The 18,429-nt window shown below is 39.0% G+C and overlaps 1 protein-coding gene across 1 annotated transcript in view; it reads right to left on the bottom strand.

The window, feature by feature from the left end:
* The window catches only part of LOC149812356 (phosphoribosylaminoimidazole carboxylase, putative / AIR carboxylase), a 36,875-nt gene extending 18,892 nt beyond the window's left edge, over positions 1-17,983 (bottom strand). The window contains exons 1-15 of the mRNA XM_089993179.1: positions 17,887-17,983; positions 17,376-17,639; positions 16,758-16,973; positions 16,541-16,652; positions 15,705-15,767; positions 15,477-15,615; positions 7,417-7,472; positions 6,279-6,352; positions 4,711-4,858; positions 3,847-4,020; positions 2,538-2,625; positions 2,319-2,435; positions 1,980-2,077; positions 1,762-1,879; positions 1,576-1,670 (exon numbers count right to left, since the gene is read on the bottom strand). Of these exons, the coding sequence (XP_089849305.1) occupies positions 1,576-1,670; positions 1,762-1,879; positions 1,980-2,077; positions 2,319-2,435; positions 2,538-2,625; positions 3,847-4,020; positions 4,711-4,858; positions 6,279-6,352; positions 7,417-7,472; positions 15,477-15,615; positions 15,705-15,767; positions 16,541-16,652; positions 16,758-16,973; positions 17,376-17,629 (1,752 nt within the window). The 5' untranslated portion in view covers positions 17,630-17,639; positions 17,887-17,983. The remainder of the gene's footprint in view (positions 1-1,575; positions 1,671-1,761; positions 1,880-1,979; positions 2,078-2,318; positions 2,436-2,537; positions 2,626-3,846; positions 4,021-4,710; positions 4,859-6,278; positions 6,353-7,416; positions 7,473-15,476; positions 15,616-15,704; positions 15,768-16,540; positions 16,653-16,757; positions 16,974-17,375; positions 17,640-17,886) is intronic.
* Between the last annotated feature and the right edge of the window lie 446 nt (positions 17,984-18,429).

The raw sequence follows: 18,429 nt of genomic DNA, 5'->3' as shown, positions 1-18,429 counted from the left end.
TACTTTAATGAACGAGCTCTGCAACCTTAGACAATGTTCATAGTGGTCTACTTAGATGCTTGATATAAAGTCAGAGAGAGAAAGAGAGATTATCTTTGCTATAATCAATAGTACCATACTATCTAGTAGTCTCAATGATTTTTTTGTAATCATTGTTTTGTGAATTTAACCATGCAAATGTCATCTCCACATCATTTTACCAGAGCGCTTGTTCGGTTGTCTTAAAGAAATCTAAAAACAATGGCCACAATGCACCAAAATTTTATGGGAAAGTTTCAAAATGATACCGGACTTCCTGGCATAATAAAAAATGCACCACATATAAAATTTTCAAAAAGAAACCAAAGTTTTGTTTATGTGGTAGATCAAAAAACTAACTTTTTAAAAATCAACTACAAATTACTAACCCATCTTGGGTTACCACCTATGTCACACGGACTCGGCTAGGGAGGTGCCGCACCCGAGTCGACACGCCCCGACACGGGTGCGGACACGGGTGCGGCTTCGGACTCGGCCTGGACTCGGCCTGGACTCGGTCAACTCCAAGTCGGTTTCGGTCAACGAGTCGAGGCCAAGTCCGTCCACATTTTGGACTTGGTCAACTTTGACCGAGTCCAAAAATGTCTATTGAAAAAACTAAAAAAACGATTTTTTTTATATAAAAAGAGACAGTGCACAGTGCTGTGCCTGCGCACAGTGCTGTGCCTGCGCACAGTGCTGTGCCTGTGCACAGTGCACAGTGCTGTGACTGTGCACTTTTTAAATAAAATAAAATAATATCTTTTTAAAAAAAATAAAATAATATATATATATAGCCTAGTCCCCGTGTCCAAAAATTTTAAAATTGCACCGCACCCGTGTCGCACCCGCACCCGCACCCATGTGACATAGGTTACCACAAATATATTACCATTTTACCCTTGAACAATTAGAATATATTCTTGATCTTACATGTTTTTGTTTATCCTCAACATGTATTTCTACTTAAACCATTATCCCCATGCCAAGTTCAAAGTTTGAAGGTGAAGAGAAAATAAAAAAAGTGATTAATATATTTTTAAGGTCATGTTTGAGATTTCACTATAAATTTAATGCTAAAACTGTCCTTGGATTTTTCTATTAACCATAGCAAAGTTTCAGTGCATCTTTTAAATTTTCAAAACATATGTGCATTTATCAATTATGCTGAAAATTTAGGTGCCAATTTGAAAATTGCCCAAATTTTATTACATAAAAAAGAGAGTTTTCATCATCAGTAAGACCCAAAACACGTCTCCTCGCAGAAAAAACCACTGTCAACACATCTGCAAGGATTGATCAGGTAAAACATGCTAGGAAATTTGACTTTCTAGGTTATATTAGACAGTATAATACTATTGATAGTAGAAAAGGTAATCCCGTATCTGTATGTGCATTGGCAACTGAATCAGCCGACCTCAAGTTTGGAGTAAAGGCTTGATTAGGATTACATAGTGGCAAATGAAATTGTGATGCAGGTGGATGTGAGACTGCTAACTTAAGCAACAATAGACATTAATGTGAAATCTGTGCAGTTGAAGTATGTTAACAACATACCTGTACAATAGACAAAAGTGAGTCTTGACCATCCAAAGAAGAAGTTTTTACTGGGACCCCAATAACAGGCAAGGAAGTCAATGAGGCAAACATACCTGGAATATATTTTCCAAATATAGATCCTTCCCATCTTACAGATTAAGTTAATCAAAAATGTTCAAACCTTTTAAATAGGTTCATACATACCTGGCAGGTGGGCAGCACCACCAGCACCTGCAATAATGACCTGAATACCTCTCTCCTGAGCATGAGAAGCATATGAAACCATTCTTTCAGGTGTTCGATGAGCTGAGACAATAGATATCTGAGAATTGGAAAATGCAATCAATCAGGTAAACGTGATCCATAGAAAAAAGCACACATGAAATTAGAGATTTGGTCACAATAAACAGTTGAGATCAAACCTCATAAGGTACATTAAAAGACTCGAGGACTGATGCAGCGTCCTTCATGACAGGCAGATCCGAGTCAGAGCCCATTATAATCCCAACACTAGGAATGACTGTATCGAGAAAAAAAATATATTAACTGCTTAATACGAAACCAAATTCATTTGCACTCAGACAAGATGAGAAATGTGCACATCTATGCATGCAAGCGTGTGCACACAAATTTTATACCACCTCTAAACTTGACACTTTACAAAACTTTGAGAATATGCCAGGCTTTATCCCATTACAGGAAAAAGAGAAACTTAACATAAAATTTAAGAAGCAAAAACTCCTAGAAAGGAAGTAAACAACCTGCAGTATGTGTCTCTCGGTTTTCTTCACTTAACAAGAAATTGAGTCGTGCTTTTACCAAACTTACAGAAGACCCTAATATTGTGATGTGCCCAATCTTCCTCTGCTTTCGTATTTCTATGAAGTTATTGCAAGCACCATATAAGAAGCTTAGCAGTCAGAAAAATAGCTTTATTTATGAAGAATATAGAAAGAATTCTAATTTCCAAGAGGTTTTACCTAGTTTTTCATACCAATGAACTGATGCTCCAGGAATGGTCAATGCCCTTTTCATTAGTTTATGGGCAAGATAAAAACCAAGCTCCCCCTAAAAGAAGAGTTCATTATTGCATCAAGCAGCCATCACAGAATATCATCTAGTGTCCATTCAGTCTTAGAGAAGATAGCAGATATACATTGTTGTGTGTGTGCATGCGTGTATGTGTGTGTGTACATATGCATGTGTGTATGCAAGGATCTATTTATGTATAAACATATATATCACAAATATGGGTAGAGAAGAGAAATTATCCACAACATCAAGAACAATTTTCTGTTACACTAGGCTATGGGTGATCCACTCATCCACTAAAAATGTGAATGAATTCATTTCATAGAGAGTTGACAAGTTCACGCCATTGCAAAAAACCACCAATAGAACCTAAGAGAAGTAATGATTCACACCTGGGTGAATACTGCATCTAAATAATTGATCAGCACAACCAATTGAATCATTAATCAGCATTATGCAAGAAGCTCATGTGTTCATCAAGATTAGAAGAAGGCACGAAAAGAATGTCAATCGAGGCTGAAAGCAGAGAACACATCTTCACATTCACGAAGTGTTTGGCGCATTATATAGAAAAACAGGGAACTTGGGAAATTGCATTAAGCTCACGAAGATATCCCATCTTATCCAAGTTTCCTGGATAAGTGGGTACAACCAAGTACTCGCTTGGAGGAGTTACATTTTAGGAAAAAATAGAACTTTATAATCATATATTGTGATCCCCATGTAAATCATACAATACACTAAAAACTACTAGGTGTATAGCTAAATAAAGTAGGCATCAAGAAAATAGGGACCAAAAGGCACAAACAAATGCACAAGTAATGATATTTCAACTGCTGTTCAAGGGAAATCAAGGCTGACAATATTTACAGCCAGAATCATAAGTTAACTTTATTTTCCCTTCCTTGGTAAGGATTAAGGACCATAGTGCAAGAAACACAAATAAAACTAGCAGCACAACTAATTAATCCACTCACTTGCCTTAGAATAACTAATATAGTGATTTTATGCAATCTTTAAAATTTAACCACAAACAGATTAACTTTTACAGTAAAAAATATTACTCCAAGACCATATGAAGGGAACCAACAGCAAATGAAAGCTTGCAAGATTTTAACAGCCTTCGCTGGCCGAATATGATGGACTAGTTAATTTGGATTGCAAAGTCCAATGACAGATATAAAGAAAGATGGACAATAAGTATTTGGTATAATCCGATAAACTGCCTATGAACAATGTTTAGAAAAAGATTATTACCTCCTCTTCACCAAGCAGATTATACATGATAGCAGCAGGAGTTTTCATTGATGAATCTCCAAGTGGCAGACCGACTATAGCTCGCAAATGTTGCTCAAACTGGGATGTATAGCATGACTCAATTGTGTGATGCCCACTGTTATGAGGTCTAGGAGCCACTTCATTAAGGAGAATCTGCCAAACAAAGAGGATGCAATGATATGACTTGATAAAGGCGAAGCAGCAGTAGAAAAACACACACACACTGTTAAAATGTAACTCCAAATTCCATTACATGTATATATATATACATACATATATATATATATCTTTCTTATTATAATACCTGAAAGGGTATTTCTGTAATTTTCCCTTTTACGCATATTCCCTTTGGAATTATGCTTGTACTTTTTTCTTAACTTTTTCTTTTTCTTTTATTATTTTTTATCTTTTATTTTTGTTTCTTTTGAACCACATTGGGGGCCTCCCAATAGAGTCGTTGGGGGCCCCCAACGGTCACAAATGTGACCGTTGGGGGCTCCCAACGACTCCTTTGGGAGCCCCCATGTTGGCTCCTCTTGTGTGGATGTGTATATATAGGGGTGCTCCCCCTTTGTAAAAATAAGCTTGAGAGTCTCAAGCATTTCCTTTTTGATTAATGCATTCATTGCATGCCTTTGTGCATGTTTGATTATTTTACGCTTGTATGCGCATTTGTTCAAGTGTTGTTTGAGTGCATTTGAGCACATCTTTTATAAAGTATTAGTGCTTGGATGTGGATTGTCTCTTCATGAACATTTTTACAGACACACCATTGCATCTGTAAGTTTATGCACACATTATAACAGATTATCGAGGTCTAGCATATCCACAAGTGAAACCCACCTTGCCAGAACTTGTCAAAAATAACTCAACTGCAAAAACCCCAGCCCCTTCTAAGGAACCAACAGCCCTTAGTGCAACCTCACAAGCTTTGTTTCGTATTTTATCTGGCACATCTGCAGGCGCCTTGACTATGTGACAGATGTTATCTCTGCATACATACAATTAGCACCAAGGTAGAATCCACATGATAACTATCTTTTTCAGAAGAAAAAAAAGGAAAACAGGTAGGAGAATAAATCAACTACAGAAATTGCTTGTGAAAAGAGGGGGAAAATCTTAGAACGATTATCTATATAGCAGCAAACTAATGAAAAGATGGAAGAATCTTAAGCAGTTGAAATTAACATTACATACAACAACAACAACAACTACGCCTTCATCCCAAAACAATTGGGGTCGGCGATATGAACCAACAAAGAAAATCATTATGGGTCTTCCACATAAATCCTTCTCCTCCATTCATTTCTATCCAATGCCATGTCCTCGGTGAGGTTCAAAGCATTCATATCCTTTCTTATCACCTCCATCCATGTCTTCCTAGGCCTACCCCGACCTCTTTTAACTAATATATTTTCCCATTTCTCCACCCTTCTAACTGGAGCATCATTAGGCCTTTGTCGAATATGTCCAAACCACCGTAAACGATTCTCTCTCATCTTATTTTCAATGGGTGCAACACCTACCTTCTTACGTATCTCCTCGTTCCGAATCTTATCTTTTATTGTATTTCCACACATCCATCTCAGCTACACTCATTTTTTGAATATGATGTCTCTTGGCAGCCCAACATTACGTACTATATAGTAAAGCGGGCCTAAAATTAACATTACATAACGAGACAAAAAATAATAGATATTAAAATGGAAATTTTCTACTTTATTTTTGGACAAGTAAACAGAACCAAACAAATGCTAGCTATTATAACTAAGCAGTCACAAAGAAAATTAAATTAAGAACATGCAAGAGTTATTATCAAAGAAACTCTCCTTATTTCAGATAAAGAATTAATATAAAGGCGTTACCTAGAAGTTCACAAAACAAATCACATTAGTCATATATCTCTAAAAATACAATAAATTAAACTAAAAAAAAACTACAATGACAAATTCTGGATAGTTATAGGGTACTATATCCAAAATCAACCAATTTAAAGCAATTATCAGTTCGCCAACAGGATGTTCATTTCCAGTGTCATTATGTGAACAGGCTACCTAAAGATATTTGTCATAAAATGTCATGCTGTTAGACATCCACAAAAGAATTATGGGCAGGATTCTAGCTTGAACAAGGTCAGGCACAACCCATTCACTAAATAATCCTAAAATTATGCACAGCCCAGCCCTTTGGGCCTCATTTGAGGGCCCAAACCCAGTCCACTCCATTAGATCCATGTCATCAAATCAGCAGGACATCCCATCACAAAATGGACCCGGCTCCATCAGGCTAGCCAACCCATTCAAACCCATATAAGCATGAACATGCACTTGTATGGCAATAGTTTCATAAAAGAGTAAACAGATACCAAATATGAGCAACAAAATCATAATTACAAGAAAAAGAAGTTTTACCTATGAATTGTCTCAACCACAGGAAAGCATGAAATTGAACTATCTCGTCCTCTAGCTACAACAACAGCAAGCTCCTGAATAACATAGGAAAAATAGTTATGTCCATATAATGGTCAAAAAGAATGTCATTCTCAAATACATTTGAAAATACACATTGGAAATTGAAAGCATCAATATTTCTTGGGAAACAAGTGCCGAAACAAACGCAGCAGAGAAAACATTGTTAAATAGATGAATCAAATTTAAGTGAAATGACTATATTCCTAAGTTCAAATTCACATGCAAATTTCATGTACAAAGCAGTGGGATACAAACTTATGGTCCCAACATAAGCAAGCACAACCCTGTGCACTTGACATATTTACAGTGCTTTAGGTTGCTTTTCATGCCGTGCTTGTAGTCCTTTTGTTTTGAGTCTCAACTGAAAAAAGAGAGATTAAAAAGATAAGAGAGTGGAGAACCACATTAGCCTGTGGAAGAAGACAACCTGATTGAATACCATTGCAAGAGGCATCAGGAAGGATCTATAATTGTCTGGCCATAACAACATCATAGGTCATTCTAGAGATACAATGAGAAAAGGACGTTGAAAAAGTTGTGTATGATTGTGACCATCATGACAAAATACCATTGCTAATGGTCGAAGCAACAAGCAGACAGACAAATGATAATAGAGCGAATGCCTCTAGATTAAAAACAGGCATGATGATGGTGAAAGAGAGTCCAAAGATAAATGTTACAGACCCCCCAAGAGCAAGAATTGAATGGGCATCAGAAGATGAAATTCTTTCAAGATGGACAATATGATAACAACAATCATGATGCTGATCATTGTCACACAAAGAAAATCAAATGAGACCACTGATCCATTCCTTGGGATATCAGAGATGACCATGACTCTAGAAAGAAGAAGCCTACATAATTGGCTGGTCATATCAAAATGAAGCCACAACTGTCAGAAGCATAAATAATTGATGCTTATGTCTCAATCGAACAGCTAAAGACATGATATATAACACCTTATAGCACCACATAATGCTGCAATCACCATGAAGTACCTAGAAATATGCAACAAAAAGCTAAAACCACAATGTAAGAGTTAAAGAAGCTCAAAGTCTTTTTGTTTCTTATAACCTACCTTAACAAATGGCACGCACCTTTCAGCATATAAGCCTCGATCGTATCCGCCCAAAGCTGGAAAAAGAAACAATAAAGAGAATCAGAAGGATCACAGAAAGGTCAATGGCAAGCATCATATAAATAGCATCAAGTCTATACTCAAATTTCCAAGTCTGAAATCAAAAGATGACAAACAGATACTTCATGGTGATTGCAAGGATATTCCAAATTGATAACAAATACAGATGCCAAAGTGTGTTATTCAATACTTAAAGACAAAAGGAATAAACACTATGACAATAGCAAGTAAATACACTCCCTTATGCTTGCATCACTGCCCTTCTATAACTTTTCCCTCCATCATATGAATTTCCCAAGCAGAATTTGATCACAAGGGTCATATTCAGTCTTCAGAAATCAAGAAGTGCACACAGCTCCATCAAGAAGCATCTTCAAATAAATTTGGAAATTACTAGTGGAATTGCATAAGGTCAAAGATCACACAGTATATTTCATGTGCATCACAATCTTTCTAAAACAATCCTGAATGTAATAGAACACTGTCTAAAAGAAAAAAGTATATTTAGTTGCAGATGTAAAAGTTGTTGGGGTCCCCAAGCATCACCTGCTTGATTCCCAAGGGTCAACTGCTTGTTCTTATCTGGCTGCTGTCGTCAAAGAGTCTCCACCATTCCCATAACATGGATTCCTAAGAGGCATGAGAAATCCTAAGGGACGTCTTTATTGTGCCCTTATCATGTTGACCATGGTGGGTGCTATCCATTGCCTATATATATTGGGTGTGTGTGTGCTGAATAATAGATCCCTCTATTTCCCATGGATGTAGGCTCTAAGCCAAACCTCATAACTCTCTGCTCTTTCCCTTCTTTCTTTTGATTTATGCATGCATAGTGTGTGTTTGGAGCCTTAATACCATTTTAACATGGTATCAGAGCAGGAGTATATGCCTCTATCGCTTTTTTCTTCTTTGTGGCTCATTCAGAGCACTTTGTGCTCATCTATGACTCTCCAGCTCACTTGCTCCATCCATCTGCGTGTCTTTTCCAGCCATTTGTCTTGCCTCTTCCAGCTGCTGCATATTCAGGTTTGACCTTTTTCTTCTTTCCATGGCTGACAAAGAAAATGTGGAAGATGTTGAATACCACTCCTCAGCTGTCTAAAGTGGTTGTTCGAGAGAAAAATCCCACCAGTGTTATTAAAAACGCACCTCGACTTATGGCGAGGCACTTTGGTGCATGCTTGTAGCGTAAAACCCCTAAGGTGTGCACCTCAAAGGTTGAGGTGCACGCCTCGGGGGTTATGAGGCACACGCCTCATTGTGAGGCGCGCCTTGGCATGAGGCATGGGCCTCGGTCAAATTTGGGTCAAAGCCCCCATTTGACTCGTAAAAGGGGAGAGGCCCTAATTAGGGCCTCTCCCCTCTTTCTGTCTCTTTCTCTCGTTGCTCTCTCACCTCTCCCTCTATATCTCGCTCTCCCTCTCTCGCGTGAGTATCTCGCACTCCCTCTCCCTTTCTTTCTCTCTCGCGTGCGTATCTCAGTCTCTCTCGCTCTCCCTCTTTCTCTCTCGTCTCTCCCTCTCAAAAAAATTTAAAACAAAATCAGAAAAATTAGCAAAAATTCTAAAAAATCATATCACGTGAAACATTGATGAATTGCACAAAACACAACCATAAAATCACATATGAAGCATTTATATCTCCATGAGCTGCTATGAATGGCATGCATATCTCATAAGAAAAATGTAAATTGTGAAATAATAAACAGCACTAGGCTAACAAGTCATAAGATCCATAATAGTACATGTTTACATAAACATAAACAAAATCCCCAAGTGTTTCTCAATACTTAAAAATTTTACATAACCAAATTTTTTTTAAGTTCAAACAAAAATAAAGACTTCTTCTTCTTACAAGAAATCAAGCCCTAAATCACTCTCAAGTTCTTTAGGAGTGAACACAAACTCACCTTAAGGAGTCTTCTGATATATTTCAAAAAATAAAAAGAAAAAAAATGAATTGAGTGCAACATAAAATGCACTAATTGTGTATCGTAAGATACACCCTCACCCACCGTCTCTCTCTCTCTCTCTCTCTCTCTCTCTCTCTCTCTCTCTCTCTCTCTCTCTCTCTCTCTCTCTCTCTCTCTCTCTCTCTCTCTCTCTCTCTCTCTCTCTTTTTTCTTCTTCTCTCTCTTTGTAACCCTCACCCCACCACTGTCTCTCTATCTACAAGAGGGGAAAAAGAAAAAGAAGGTACCTCTCTCTCTTTGTTTCTCCTCTTTTTCTTACTTCTCTTTTTCTCTGTCTCTCTCTTCTTCTTCTTCTTCTTCTTCTTCTTCTTCTTCTTCTTCTTCTTCTCCTCCCTGCCTTTCACCGACATAAAAAAAAATTAACAAAAATGACCTACACCCAGGGTTTTTTACTGCACCTGGTGCAGCACCCGCACCCGCATCGTGTCGATGCGGGTGCGGCGGCCTATTAGGTCGAGTCCCGGTGACATAGGTGACAAGCCCTTCCATGAATATTTAAGTACAATGAGGGGAATGTGAGACGAACTTAGCCTCTATCGTCCTATTTCCACAAGTGCAGAAGATATTAAACAAAGGATCGAAGAGGACAAGATCTTAAAGATCCTTGCTGATCTGGGGCAAGACTATGAGGTCTCGTGAAGTCAAATTCTAATGTCATCCAAACTGCCCTTATTCAATGTTATTTGTGCAACCATTCAATGAGAGGAGGCTAGATGCACGATTATGAATTCTGAAAATAAAGTGACCATTGAATCTCATGAAAAAATCGCCTTCGCTGGCAACACAAAAAAGGATATTGTTGCATCTCTTGCCACCAATCCCAAGGATAACATGGATGGTACTTGCGAACGAGAACGCAATCGACCTCATTGTTCGCATTGCAAGAAATTAGGACATCTGAAGGACAAATGTTGGGAACTTCATGGGCAACCTAATAGAGAGAAAAGTCAAATTGTGAAAAAGGAAAGCAAAGGCTCTGCCACTCTCGATGACCTGGCCCAACACGTTCAACAAATAAACAAATCCAACCTCTCAGTCGATCATGAAGCACCAAAAGATTCTTCTACAGGGAGTCCCCTTACTTTTTCTATTCAGTCTCTTCGTAATCATTGGACTATCGATACCAGGGTGTCTGATCACATGATTGGTCGAATTGATCTTCTATCTAACATGAGGATGAGCCATCTTAAATGGCCCTTTTGTTCCCGTGCATGACATAGGCAATGTTAATTTATTAGATGAATCAAAATCTTCTAAAGTTCTATATATACCTTCAAGCCTCATGTCAATCAGAAAATTTACGAAGGATCATAACTGTATTGTTGTGTTTTCTCCGAAGCATGTGATGTTTCAAGACATGAGAACAAAGCAAGTGATTGGTAGGGGGAGAGAGACGAATGGGCTCTACTTGATAGAACCAAAGATACAAGCATGTTTTTCACAAAAGGAAGTTGACTCTGGAAGATTATGGCACTCCAAGCTGAGGCACCCATCTGATCGTGTCTTGAAACTTTTGTTTCCTTTTACTTTGTCTTGTTTTGATTCCTGTGATGCTTGTCAGTATGCCAAACAAACCATAATACATTTTAAAGCATATGATTCTGTTAGTATTGATTTTTTTGAGTTAGTTCACTCTGATGTATGGGAACCAACACCTGTTAATCTTATTCAGGGTTCAAATATTTTATAAACTTCATCGATGATTTTTCTCGAACTACATGGGTGTACTTTCTTAAACAGAAAAGTAAAGTTATAAAGTCTTCAGAGAATTCCAAAGTATGGTTAGAACACAGTTTAATAGGGAAATAAAAATTCTACGTTCTGGTAATGGGGAAGAATATATTAATTGGGTTTTTTCATAATACCTTGACAGCCAAGGTATTACCCATCAGACCACATGCGCCAGCACTCAGCAAAACGAAGTTGTTGAGCACAAGAATAGGCATCTTCTTAACGTTACTCGAGCATTCATGTTTAACATGAACATCTCAAAATCATAATGGCCTGATGTCCTCTCTACCGCTTATGTCATAAACCGGCTATCAAGTCAACCATTGCATGATAAGAGCCCACTTGAGATCCTTAATGGAAGACCTCCTTCTTTGTTGCACTTAAGAGTATTCAAGAGCAAATGCTTTGTTCACCTACAAGAACCATATCGAGAAAAACTTGAAAAAAGAGCTTCTAAATGCATTTTCTTGGGATACTCATCTACTGAAAAAGCATACAAGTGTTATGACCCCAAAACAGGAAAGTTGTATTTCTCCAGGGATGTAGAGTTTTTTAAAAAGGAACCATATTTCTGTGAACAGGACTCATCCTTCTTTGATGAAGAGAAACATGTAGAGAAGTCTGCCCCCAACACCTCAACAATGTTACCAGCATTATGCTCGAGAGATCAGGTTCTGACAGAAACCTCCAAAAGCACCCCTCTTGTGATCGAACTAGGAACTCAAAGCAATGAAGCAGAACATGAGGTTGAACATGAGCCACCACCGATCCAGCCAGAGCCAATCATGATCACCACTGAAGGTCAGCAAGTAAGACGCTCAACCAGAGAGAGTCGTCCCCCAGCCAGGTTTAATGAATTCTATACATTCTATGCCCCAAATGGTGTCGCATATCCCATTGAAAGATTTGTATCACTCGATGGCTTTTCCCAAGCATACCTCTCGTATTTACATAATCTCTATCCCTCTAAAGAGCCATTAAACTTTCAAGAAGCTAACTACCAACATACTTGGAGGGAGCCATGAATGAAGAACTTGCTTAGCTAAAAAAAGCAAAGACATGGAAAGTGGTGGAACTTCCACCTGGCAAAAAAGTTGTCGGATGTAGATGGACTTATAAAATTAAATTTCATAGTGACGGGTCCATAGAAACTAGAAAGGTACAAGGCCAGACTGGTGGCAAAAGGATATTCACAAATCAAGGGAATAGACTATAATGAAACATTCACCCCAATCGCTAAAATGAACTCCATTCGAGTTTGCATGTTCGTCGTCGCAAACACAAAATGGCCCATTATCAACTCGATATAAAAAATGTATTTCTCCATGGCTATGTCACAGGGATTCGGCTAGCAGGGTGCCGCACCCGCGTCGACGCGACTCGACGCGGGTGCGGGTGCGGGTGCGGTACCGGGTGCGGTCAACCCGATCCTGGGTGCGTTGACCGCACCCAGGATCATTTAAGTCCAATTTTTTTTTTTGGATCTTTTTTTAAAAAAAAATTGCCCTATGCTGCGAATTTTTTTTTTTTAAAATATCTGTTGACAGCAGCTGTCTGTCAGCTGGCTGACAGCAGCTGCTGTCAGCTGCTTGGTTTTTTTTTAAAAAAAGCAGCAGACAGCTGCTTTTTTAAAAAAAAAAATCGATTCGTAAGGGAGGGGAACCCCGACCCTATATATATATATATATATATATATATATATATATATATATATATGACATTTTTGCCCCTGCCGCACCCCCGCACCCGGGTTTTTTGGAAGTGCCGAATCCCCGCACCCGCACCCGCACCCGCACCCGCGCCCGCACCCATGTGACATAGCTCCATGGAGACTTAGAAGAGGTCTTATGAATCTCCCACCTGGACATCCTAGAGAGGGAAAGAAAATATGGTTTGCAAACTAAAAAAGGCCATTTATACAACAACAAACAACAACAACAACAACTACGCCTTCATCCCAAAACAATTGGGGTCAGCGATATGAACCAAAAAAGAAATTCATTTTGGGTCTTCCACATGAATCATTTTCCTCCAATCATTTCTATCCAACGCCATGTCCTCGGTGAGGTTCAAAGCATTCATATCCTTTCCTATCATCTCCATCCAAGTCTTCCTAGGCCTACCCCGACCTCTTTTAACTAATATATTTTCCCATTTCTCCAACCTTCTAACTGGAGCATCATTAGGCCTTCGCCGAATATGTCCAAACCACCGTAAACGATTCTCTCGCATCTTATTTTCAATGGGTGCAACACCTACCTTCTTACGTATCTCTTCGTTCCGAATCTTATCTTTTATTGTATTTCCACACATCCATCTAAGCATCTGCATCTCAGCTACACTCATTTTTTGAATATGATGTCTCTTGGCAGCCCAACATTCCGTACCATATAGTAAAGCGGGTCTAATAGTCGTCCTATAAAACTTTCCCTTCAACCGCAATGGCATTCTACGATCGCACAGCACTCCAGTAGCACTTTTCCATTTCATCCACCCAACCTTTATCCTATGATTTACATCTCCATCAATCATCGTGAGCATGGTTTGCTAAACTAAGCATAGCCCTCACTAATTTTGGGTTCCACAGAAGCTTTGTCAAACACTCTATGTTCAGAAAAAAGGGTAAAATGGGGACTGTCATAGTCCTTCTATATGTCAATGACGTAATCATCACAAGAGATGACTTATTCTCGGCCAACACCGATACTTTCTTGGGATAGAGGTTGCACACTCAGAAAAAAGGCATATTTGTATGCCAAAGAAAGTATACATTAAAACTTCTCAAAGAAACTGGAATGTTGGGAGCTAAACCAATCGATAGCCCTATTGAAATGAATCACAAATTAGATAAAGAAGCAGGGGAACTTTTTGAAGATGTAGGAAGCTTTCACAGACTAGTAGGGCGCCTCATATATCTCACAGTTAACAGGCCGGACATTACATATGTTGTAAATCTCATTAATCCATTCATGCACGCCCCGAGAACACCTCACCTGGAAGTCACACACAGAATATTGAGGTATCTAAAATCCTCACCAAGGAAAGGGATTATAATGAAGAGAAATGAACATACTAAAATCATAGCATACACCGATGTCAATTTGGGTTGGCGACCTAAATGATAGAAGATCCACATCAGGGTACTGCACCATTGTCAGAGAGAAACTTGTTATATGGCAAAGCAAAAGCCAAAGTGTTGTTGTCAGGTCAAGCGCAGAGACTGAGTACCGGGCTACGGCATCGACAACATGTGAACTTATATGGATAAAATCCGTTTTGAATGACATGGGCATATTCGATGAAGGCCCAATGGAGATGATGTGTGATAATCAAGCTATTATTCACATTGGGGCAAATCCTGTCTTTCATGAGACGACGAAACACATCGAAGTTGATTGTCACTTCATCAAAGAGAAGATATAAGGAAAAGTCATATCCACTCCATTTGTTAACAGTGGGGATCAGCTAGCCGACATATTCACTAAAGTCATAGAAATGGTGAAGTTTCAAGAGATCATCAACAAGCTGGGACTAATTGACATTAGTGCACCAGCTTGAGGGGGAGTGTAAAAGTCATTGGGGTTCCCAAACGTCATCTGCTTGATTTCCAAGGGTCAATTACTTGTTCTTATCTGGCTGCTGTTTTCAAAGAGTCTCCACCATTCCCATAACGTGGATTCCTAAGAGGCATGAGAAATCCTAAGGGAAGTCTTTATTGAGCCCTTGTCATGTTGACCTCAGTGGGTGCTATCCATTGCATATATATATGTTGTACCCTGCCATTGGGTCTGTGTGTGCTGAATATTAGATCCCTCTATTTCCCATGGATGTAGGCTCTAAGCTGAACCACGGAAATCCTTGTTCCTTCTTCCCTTCTTTCTTTTAATTTATGCATGCATAGTGTGTATTCTGCACCTTAATACCATTTTAACAGCAGAACAGATTCTTCTAGAATTGTATAAGGTCAAATGTCACACGGTATATTTCATGTACATCACAATCTTTCCAAAACAATCCTTAATGTAATAGAATCTTGTCTAAAAGTAAAAGGTATATTTAGTTGCAGAAGGAGCAGATTCTTCTAGGAGGTCAATGTCTCTTTTGTTTTTCTGTTACAACCGCCATTTGTCAATCAAACTATCAAACAAAAGGTTTTTCCACCTCTTTCATGTACTGTGTTGGCAACTAGAGAGCTTCTCAAGTCGTTAGATGCAGAAGGTAAATTGCCAAAAAGGAAAACATCAACCAATGCAATCAAATATTTGATGGAGGTAACTCATGAAAAACTGTGACATACCAGAGACAGCAGAAACCAAATCCTCTTTCTTGTAAGCAATAGCATTTCCGCGTCCATCATAAGCCAGCTTTTTGCTTTTTATCACCAATGGGTAGCCAAACAAGTCACCCGCTCTAATTGCATTCTCAGTGTTATCTATCTGCAATGACCACTTTCATATTAGTTTTTCCTATATGAACCCCAACGTGTGTGAAGAATGACAACCAGGAAGAAATTGTTAGACCTGACCTGCATGAAATCTGGAAGAGGAATACCATGCTGCGAAAAATGAACCTTCTGCAGATATTTGTCCTGCAAAAGAATTAATGTAAATGACACAACAATAACTGCACAGCAACCAATATTTGACTAGAACAGTTTAAAAAGTCATGAAGAGAAGAAGAGACATAGAGAGAGGGAGAGAGGAGATATGCATAAACTTTTAGAACATATTACAACTACATAGTGGAACAAAAATATATGTTCAAACATGACTAATCACAATAATCCAATTGTTGCTAATCTAACAAGTTGCTGATAGGTGAGATCGAAAATATCACCAAATTTACTGAGTTTCGGTTCAAGATAAGCAGAATCTGATGAAGTAGAACATTTTCACATGCACAAGAAAATTCTCATTCCTTATCACTGACATTCCTGTAGCAACATCCCGTGATATTCTGGAACATAGTTGTCAAAACCCTAAGACAGTATGGCGCCATGTGATAACCCAATACTACTTCCACACATTTATGCATGACATATTGCAGTAAGCATATAACTCATCAAGCTCAGTGATCATTACGCTCCACTCTAAAGACCTAATTCAAGAGAGTGAATTTATATTTGCACCTGCCATCCCACTATGCATCATATGCTTAAATTCATTTGGACCCATCCAGATCTCCATGCAGATGGATTCAACAACTAAAAATGGGTCATGTCACTTCCTACTGCTCCTGGATTGATATTTCAATCTTAACCTTCTAAACAGCTAAAACAATAAACATTCTACACTTGTATTACTAAAATATAAAAATGCCCACATTTATAAAATCAACAAAAAAAATTAAACATTATCTTACCTGGATTATCCGGATAGTGGAAGCTTTAGGTTGGCAATCAACACCTTCTTTCTCAAGTTTCTCAAGAGTAGCCGCATCAACATGTTCAATTTCTATAGTAAGGACTCTGCACCTAATTGCCACAATAAAGATTAGCTCCTAACAAGAATCAAATATCCAGAGACCCTTCGCATGGATAAAAAAATGCAAATTACTTTAATTAGGATAGGATACTAACTCCTTTGCAAACTTCTGAACAGCTTCACCATCGTCAAAGCTCCCAAGCACATGGCGAGAACAAATTGAACTTGCAGGGCAGTTTTCATAAGGATCCAATATCAATACTTTGATTCCCAGGCATGAAGCTGCTTGGCAGAGCATGCGACCCAGTTGACCTCCACCCAGGACACCAACCACTGTTTCAGATACCCCATGAACGGGCGAAGCCTCAGTACTGCATAAGAAACCAATGTGAGCACCATAAGTCATGACAAACACCAATTATAGAACACTTCCCATTGACTCTTCTTGGAATCTCTGAACTAGTATTCACATGCTAATTAATAAGGAAAAGATCGCTCAATGTTCAAACTACCAGCTTATTACTACTTCAAGTGGCACTTACCCAATGTATAGAGAAACATGATAATCTAATGCATCATAATCATTGCTCCATTATATATATAAGAAATAAAAAAACAAAGAACACATCTACGCATCCGTGAAGATCAAATCAATCAAACAGCAATGACAAGTAGCAGAGAAACCATTCTTACGAAGATATCGACCAACCACAAGAACAAATCAAATGGAAATGGTGAACTGCTATTAAATCTAACTGGACACTTTGAATTACCTAAATGTGTCATCTGCAGAGCTGTTAGCACCATCAACTGATGATCGACATCGATAATTAGCTCGACCCAAACAAGAAGAAGAAGAAGAAATCTGGCCCGAATAAGAAGAACCCAACATCACTCTCTGATCACCAACTCTTACAAAAAAACTCAACTCCCTCCTCCGATCACGCAATCGATTCGGGTAAAAGCTTGAGACGAGAACACAGTCACTCCTTTGCACACACGAAGAAAAGGGCCGTTGGTGAAGCATGGTACAGAACCTTACATTTTAAAAACCAACAAAACAAATAGTTAACCAAATACCATGAGGAACCATTGACGCATAGCAAAACCACCAACCACGAATCCATAAACTATGAGAAGCAGTACAAACTTATACACTGAGATTTTATGTTCGAAAAGAGAAAAGAATAACTGAGTTGCAACAATGCATGATTGCCAAACAAAGGAGAATCACGAAATGGAATAAAAAAAATCGCGCAGAAAAAAAGAAAAACGACAGATTACCTGGCCAGTGCCGGTGGATGCCGGAGGAAGGTCGGCTGCGTGAGGTCGCAGCAGTTAGGGCAACAGTAGAAGGGGGTTAAGGGTTGAGGGACAAGGACTGGAGGGGCTGGGAGAAGGCGTAGACCCCGACAAACCAAGCTTTTGGGCGGCGAAAAAACTGTCCCCACTTGGCACTTGGTTTTAACAAAAACGCCCCATTTCCTGTTCAGGCGGGTTTTGGGCGTTACTCAAACGCGCGCCTAAACCTAGTTTCAGGGAGCCATAGTGTGAACAGTGAGGGCCCGTCTGATTGCGCCTAAACATTGCCCCCAAAGGGGTTTGGGGTAGTGAGATGGAACCTAGGCCGCTAGTCAGGTGGAGTAGGTTCAAATCTCATGGGTGTCACTTCTTGTGCAAGTCCGAGGGTGGCGACTCCTTGGGGAAAGGGGTTAAGCCTCCAAACGTTTACACTAGGGGTGGCAAAACCTGACACGACCCGCCAACCCGCCTCTTAGGCGGGTTCGGGTTGGGCTTAAGCCAACCCGTTTAATAAATGGGTCGACC

Source organism: Nuphar pumila, chromosome 17, assembly GCF_984573655.1.
Source record: "Nuphar pumila chromosome 17, dmNupPumi1.hap1.1, whole genome shotgun sequence".
NCBI classification, from domain to species: Eukaryota; Viridiplantae; Streptophyta; class Magnoliopsida; order Nymphaeales; family Nymphaeaceae; genus Nuphar; species Nuphar pumila.
Note: the sequence above shows the minus strand (reverse complement) of the source record. Positions and strands in the feature narration are given on the sequence as shown.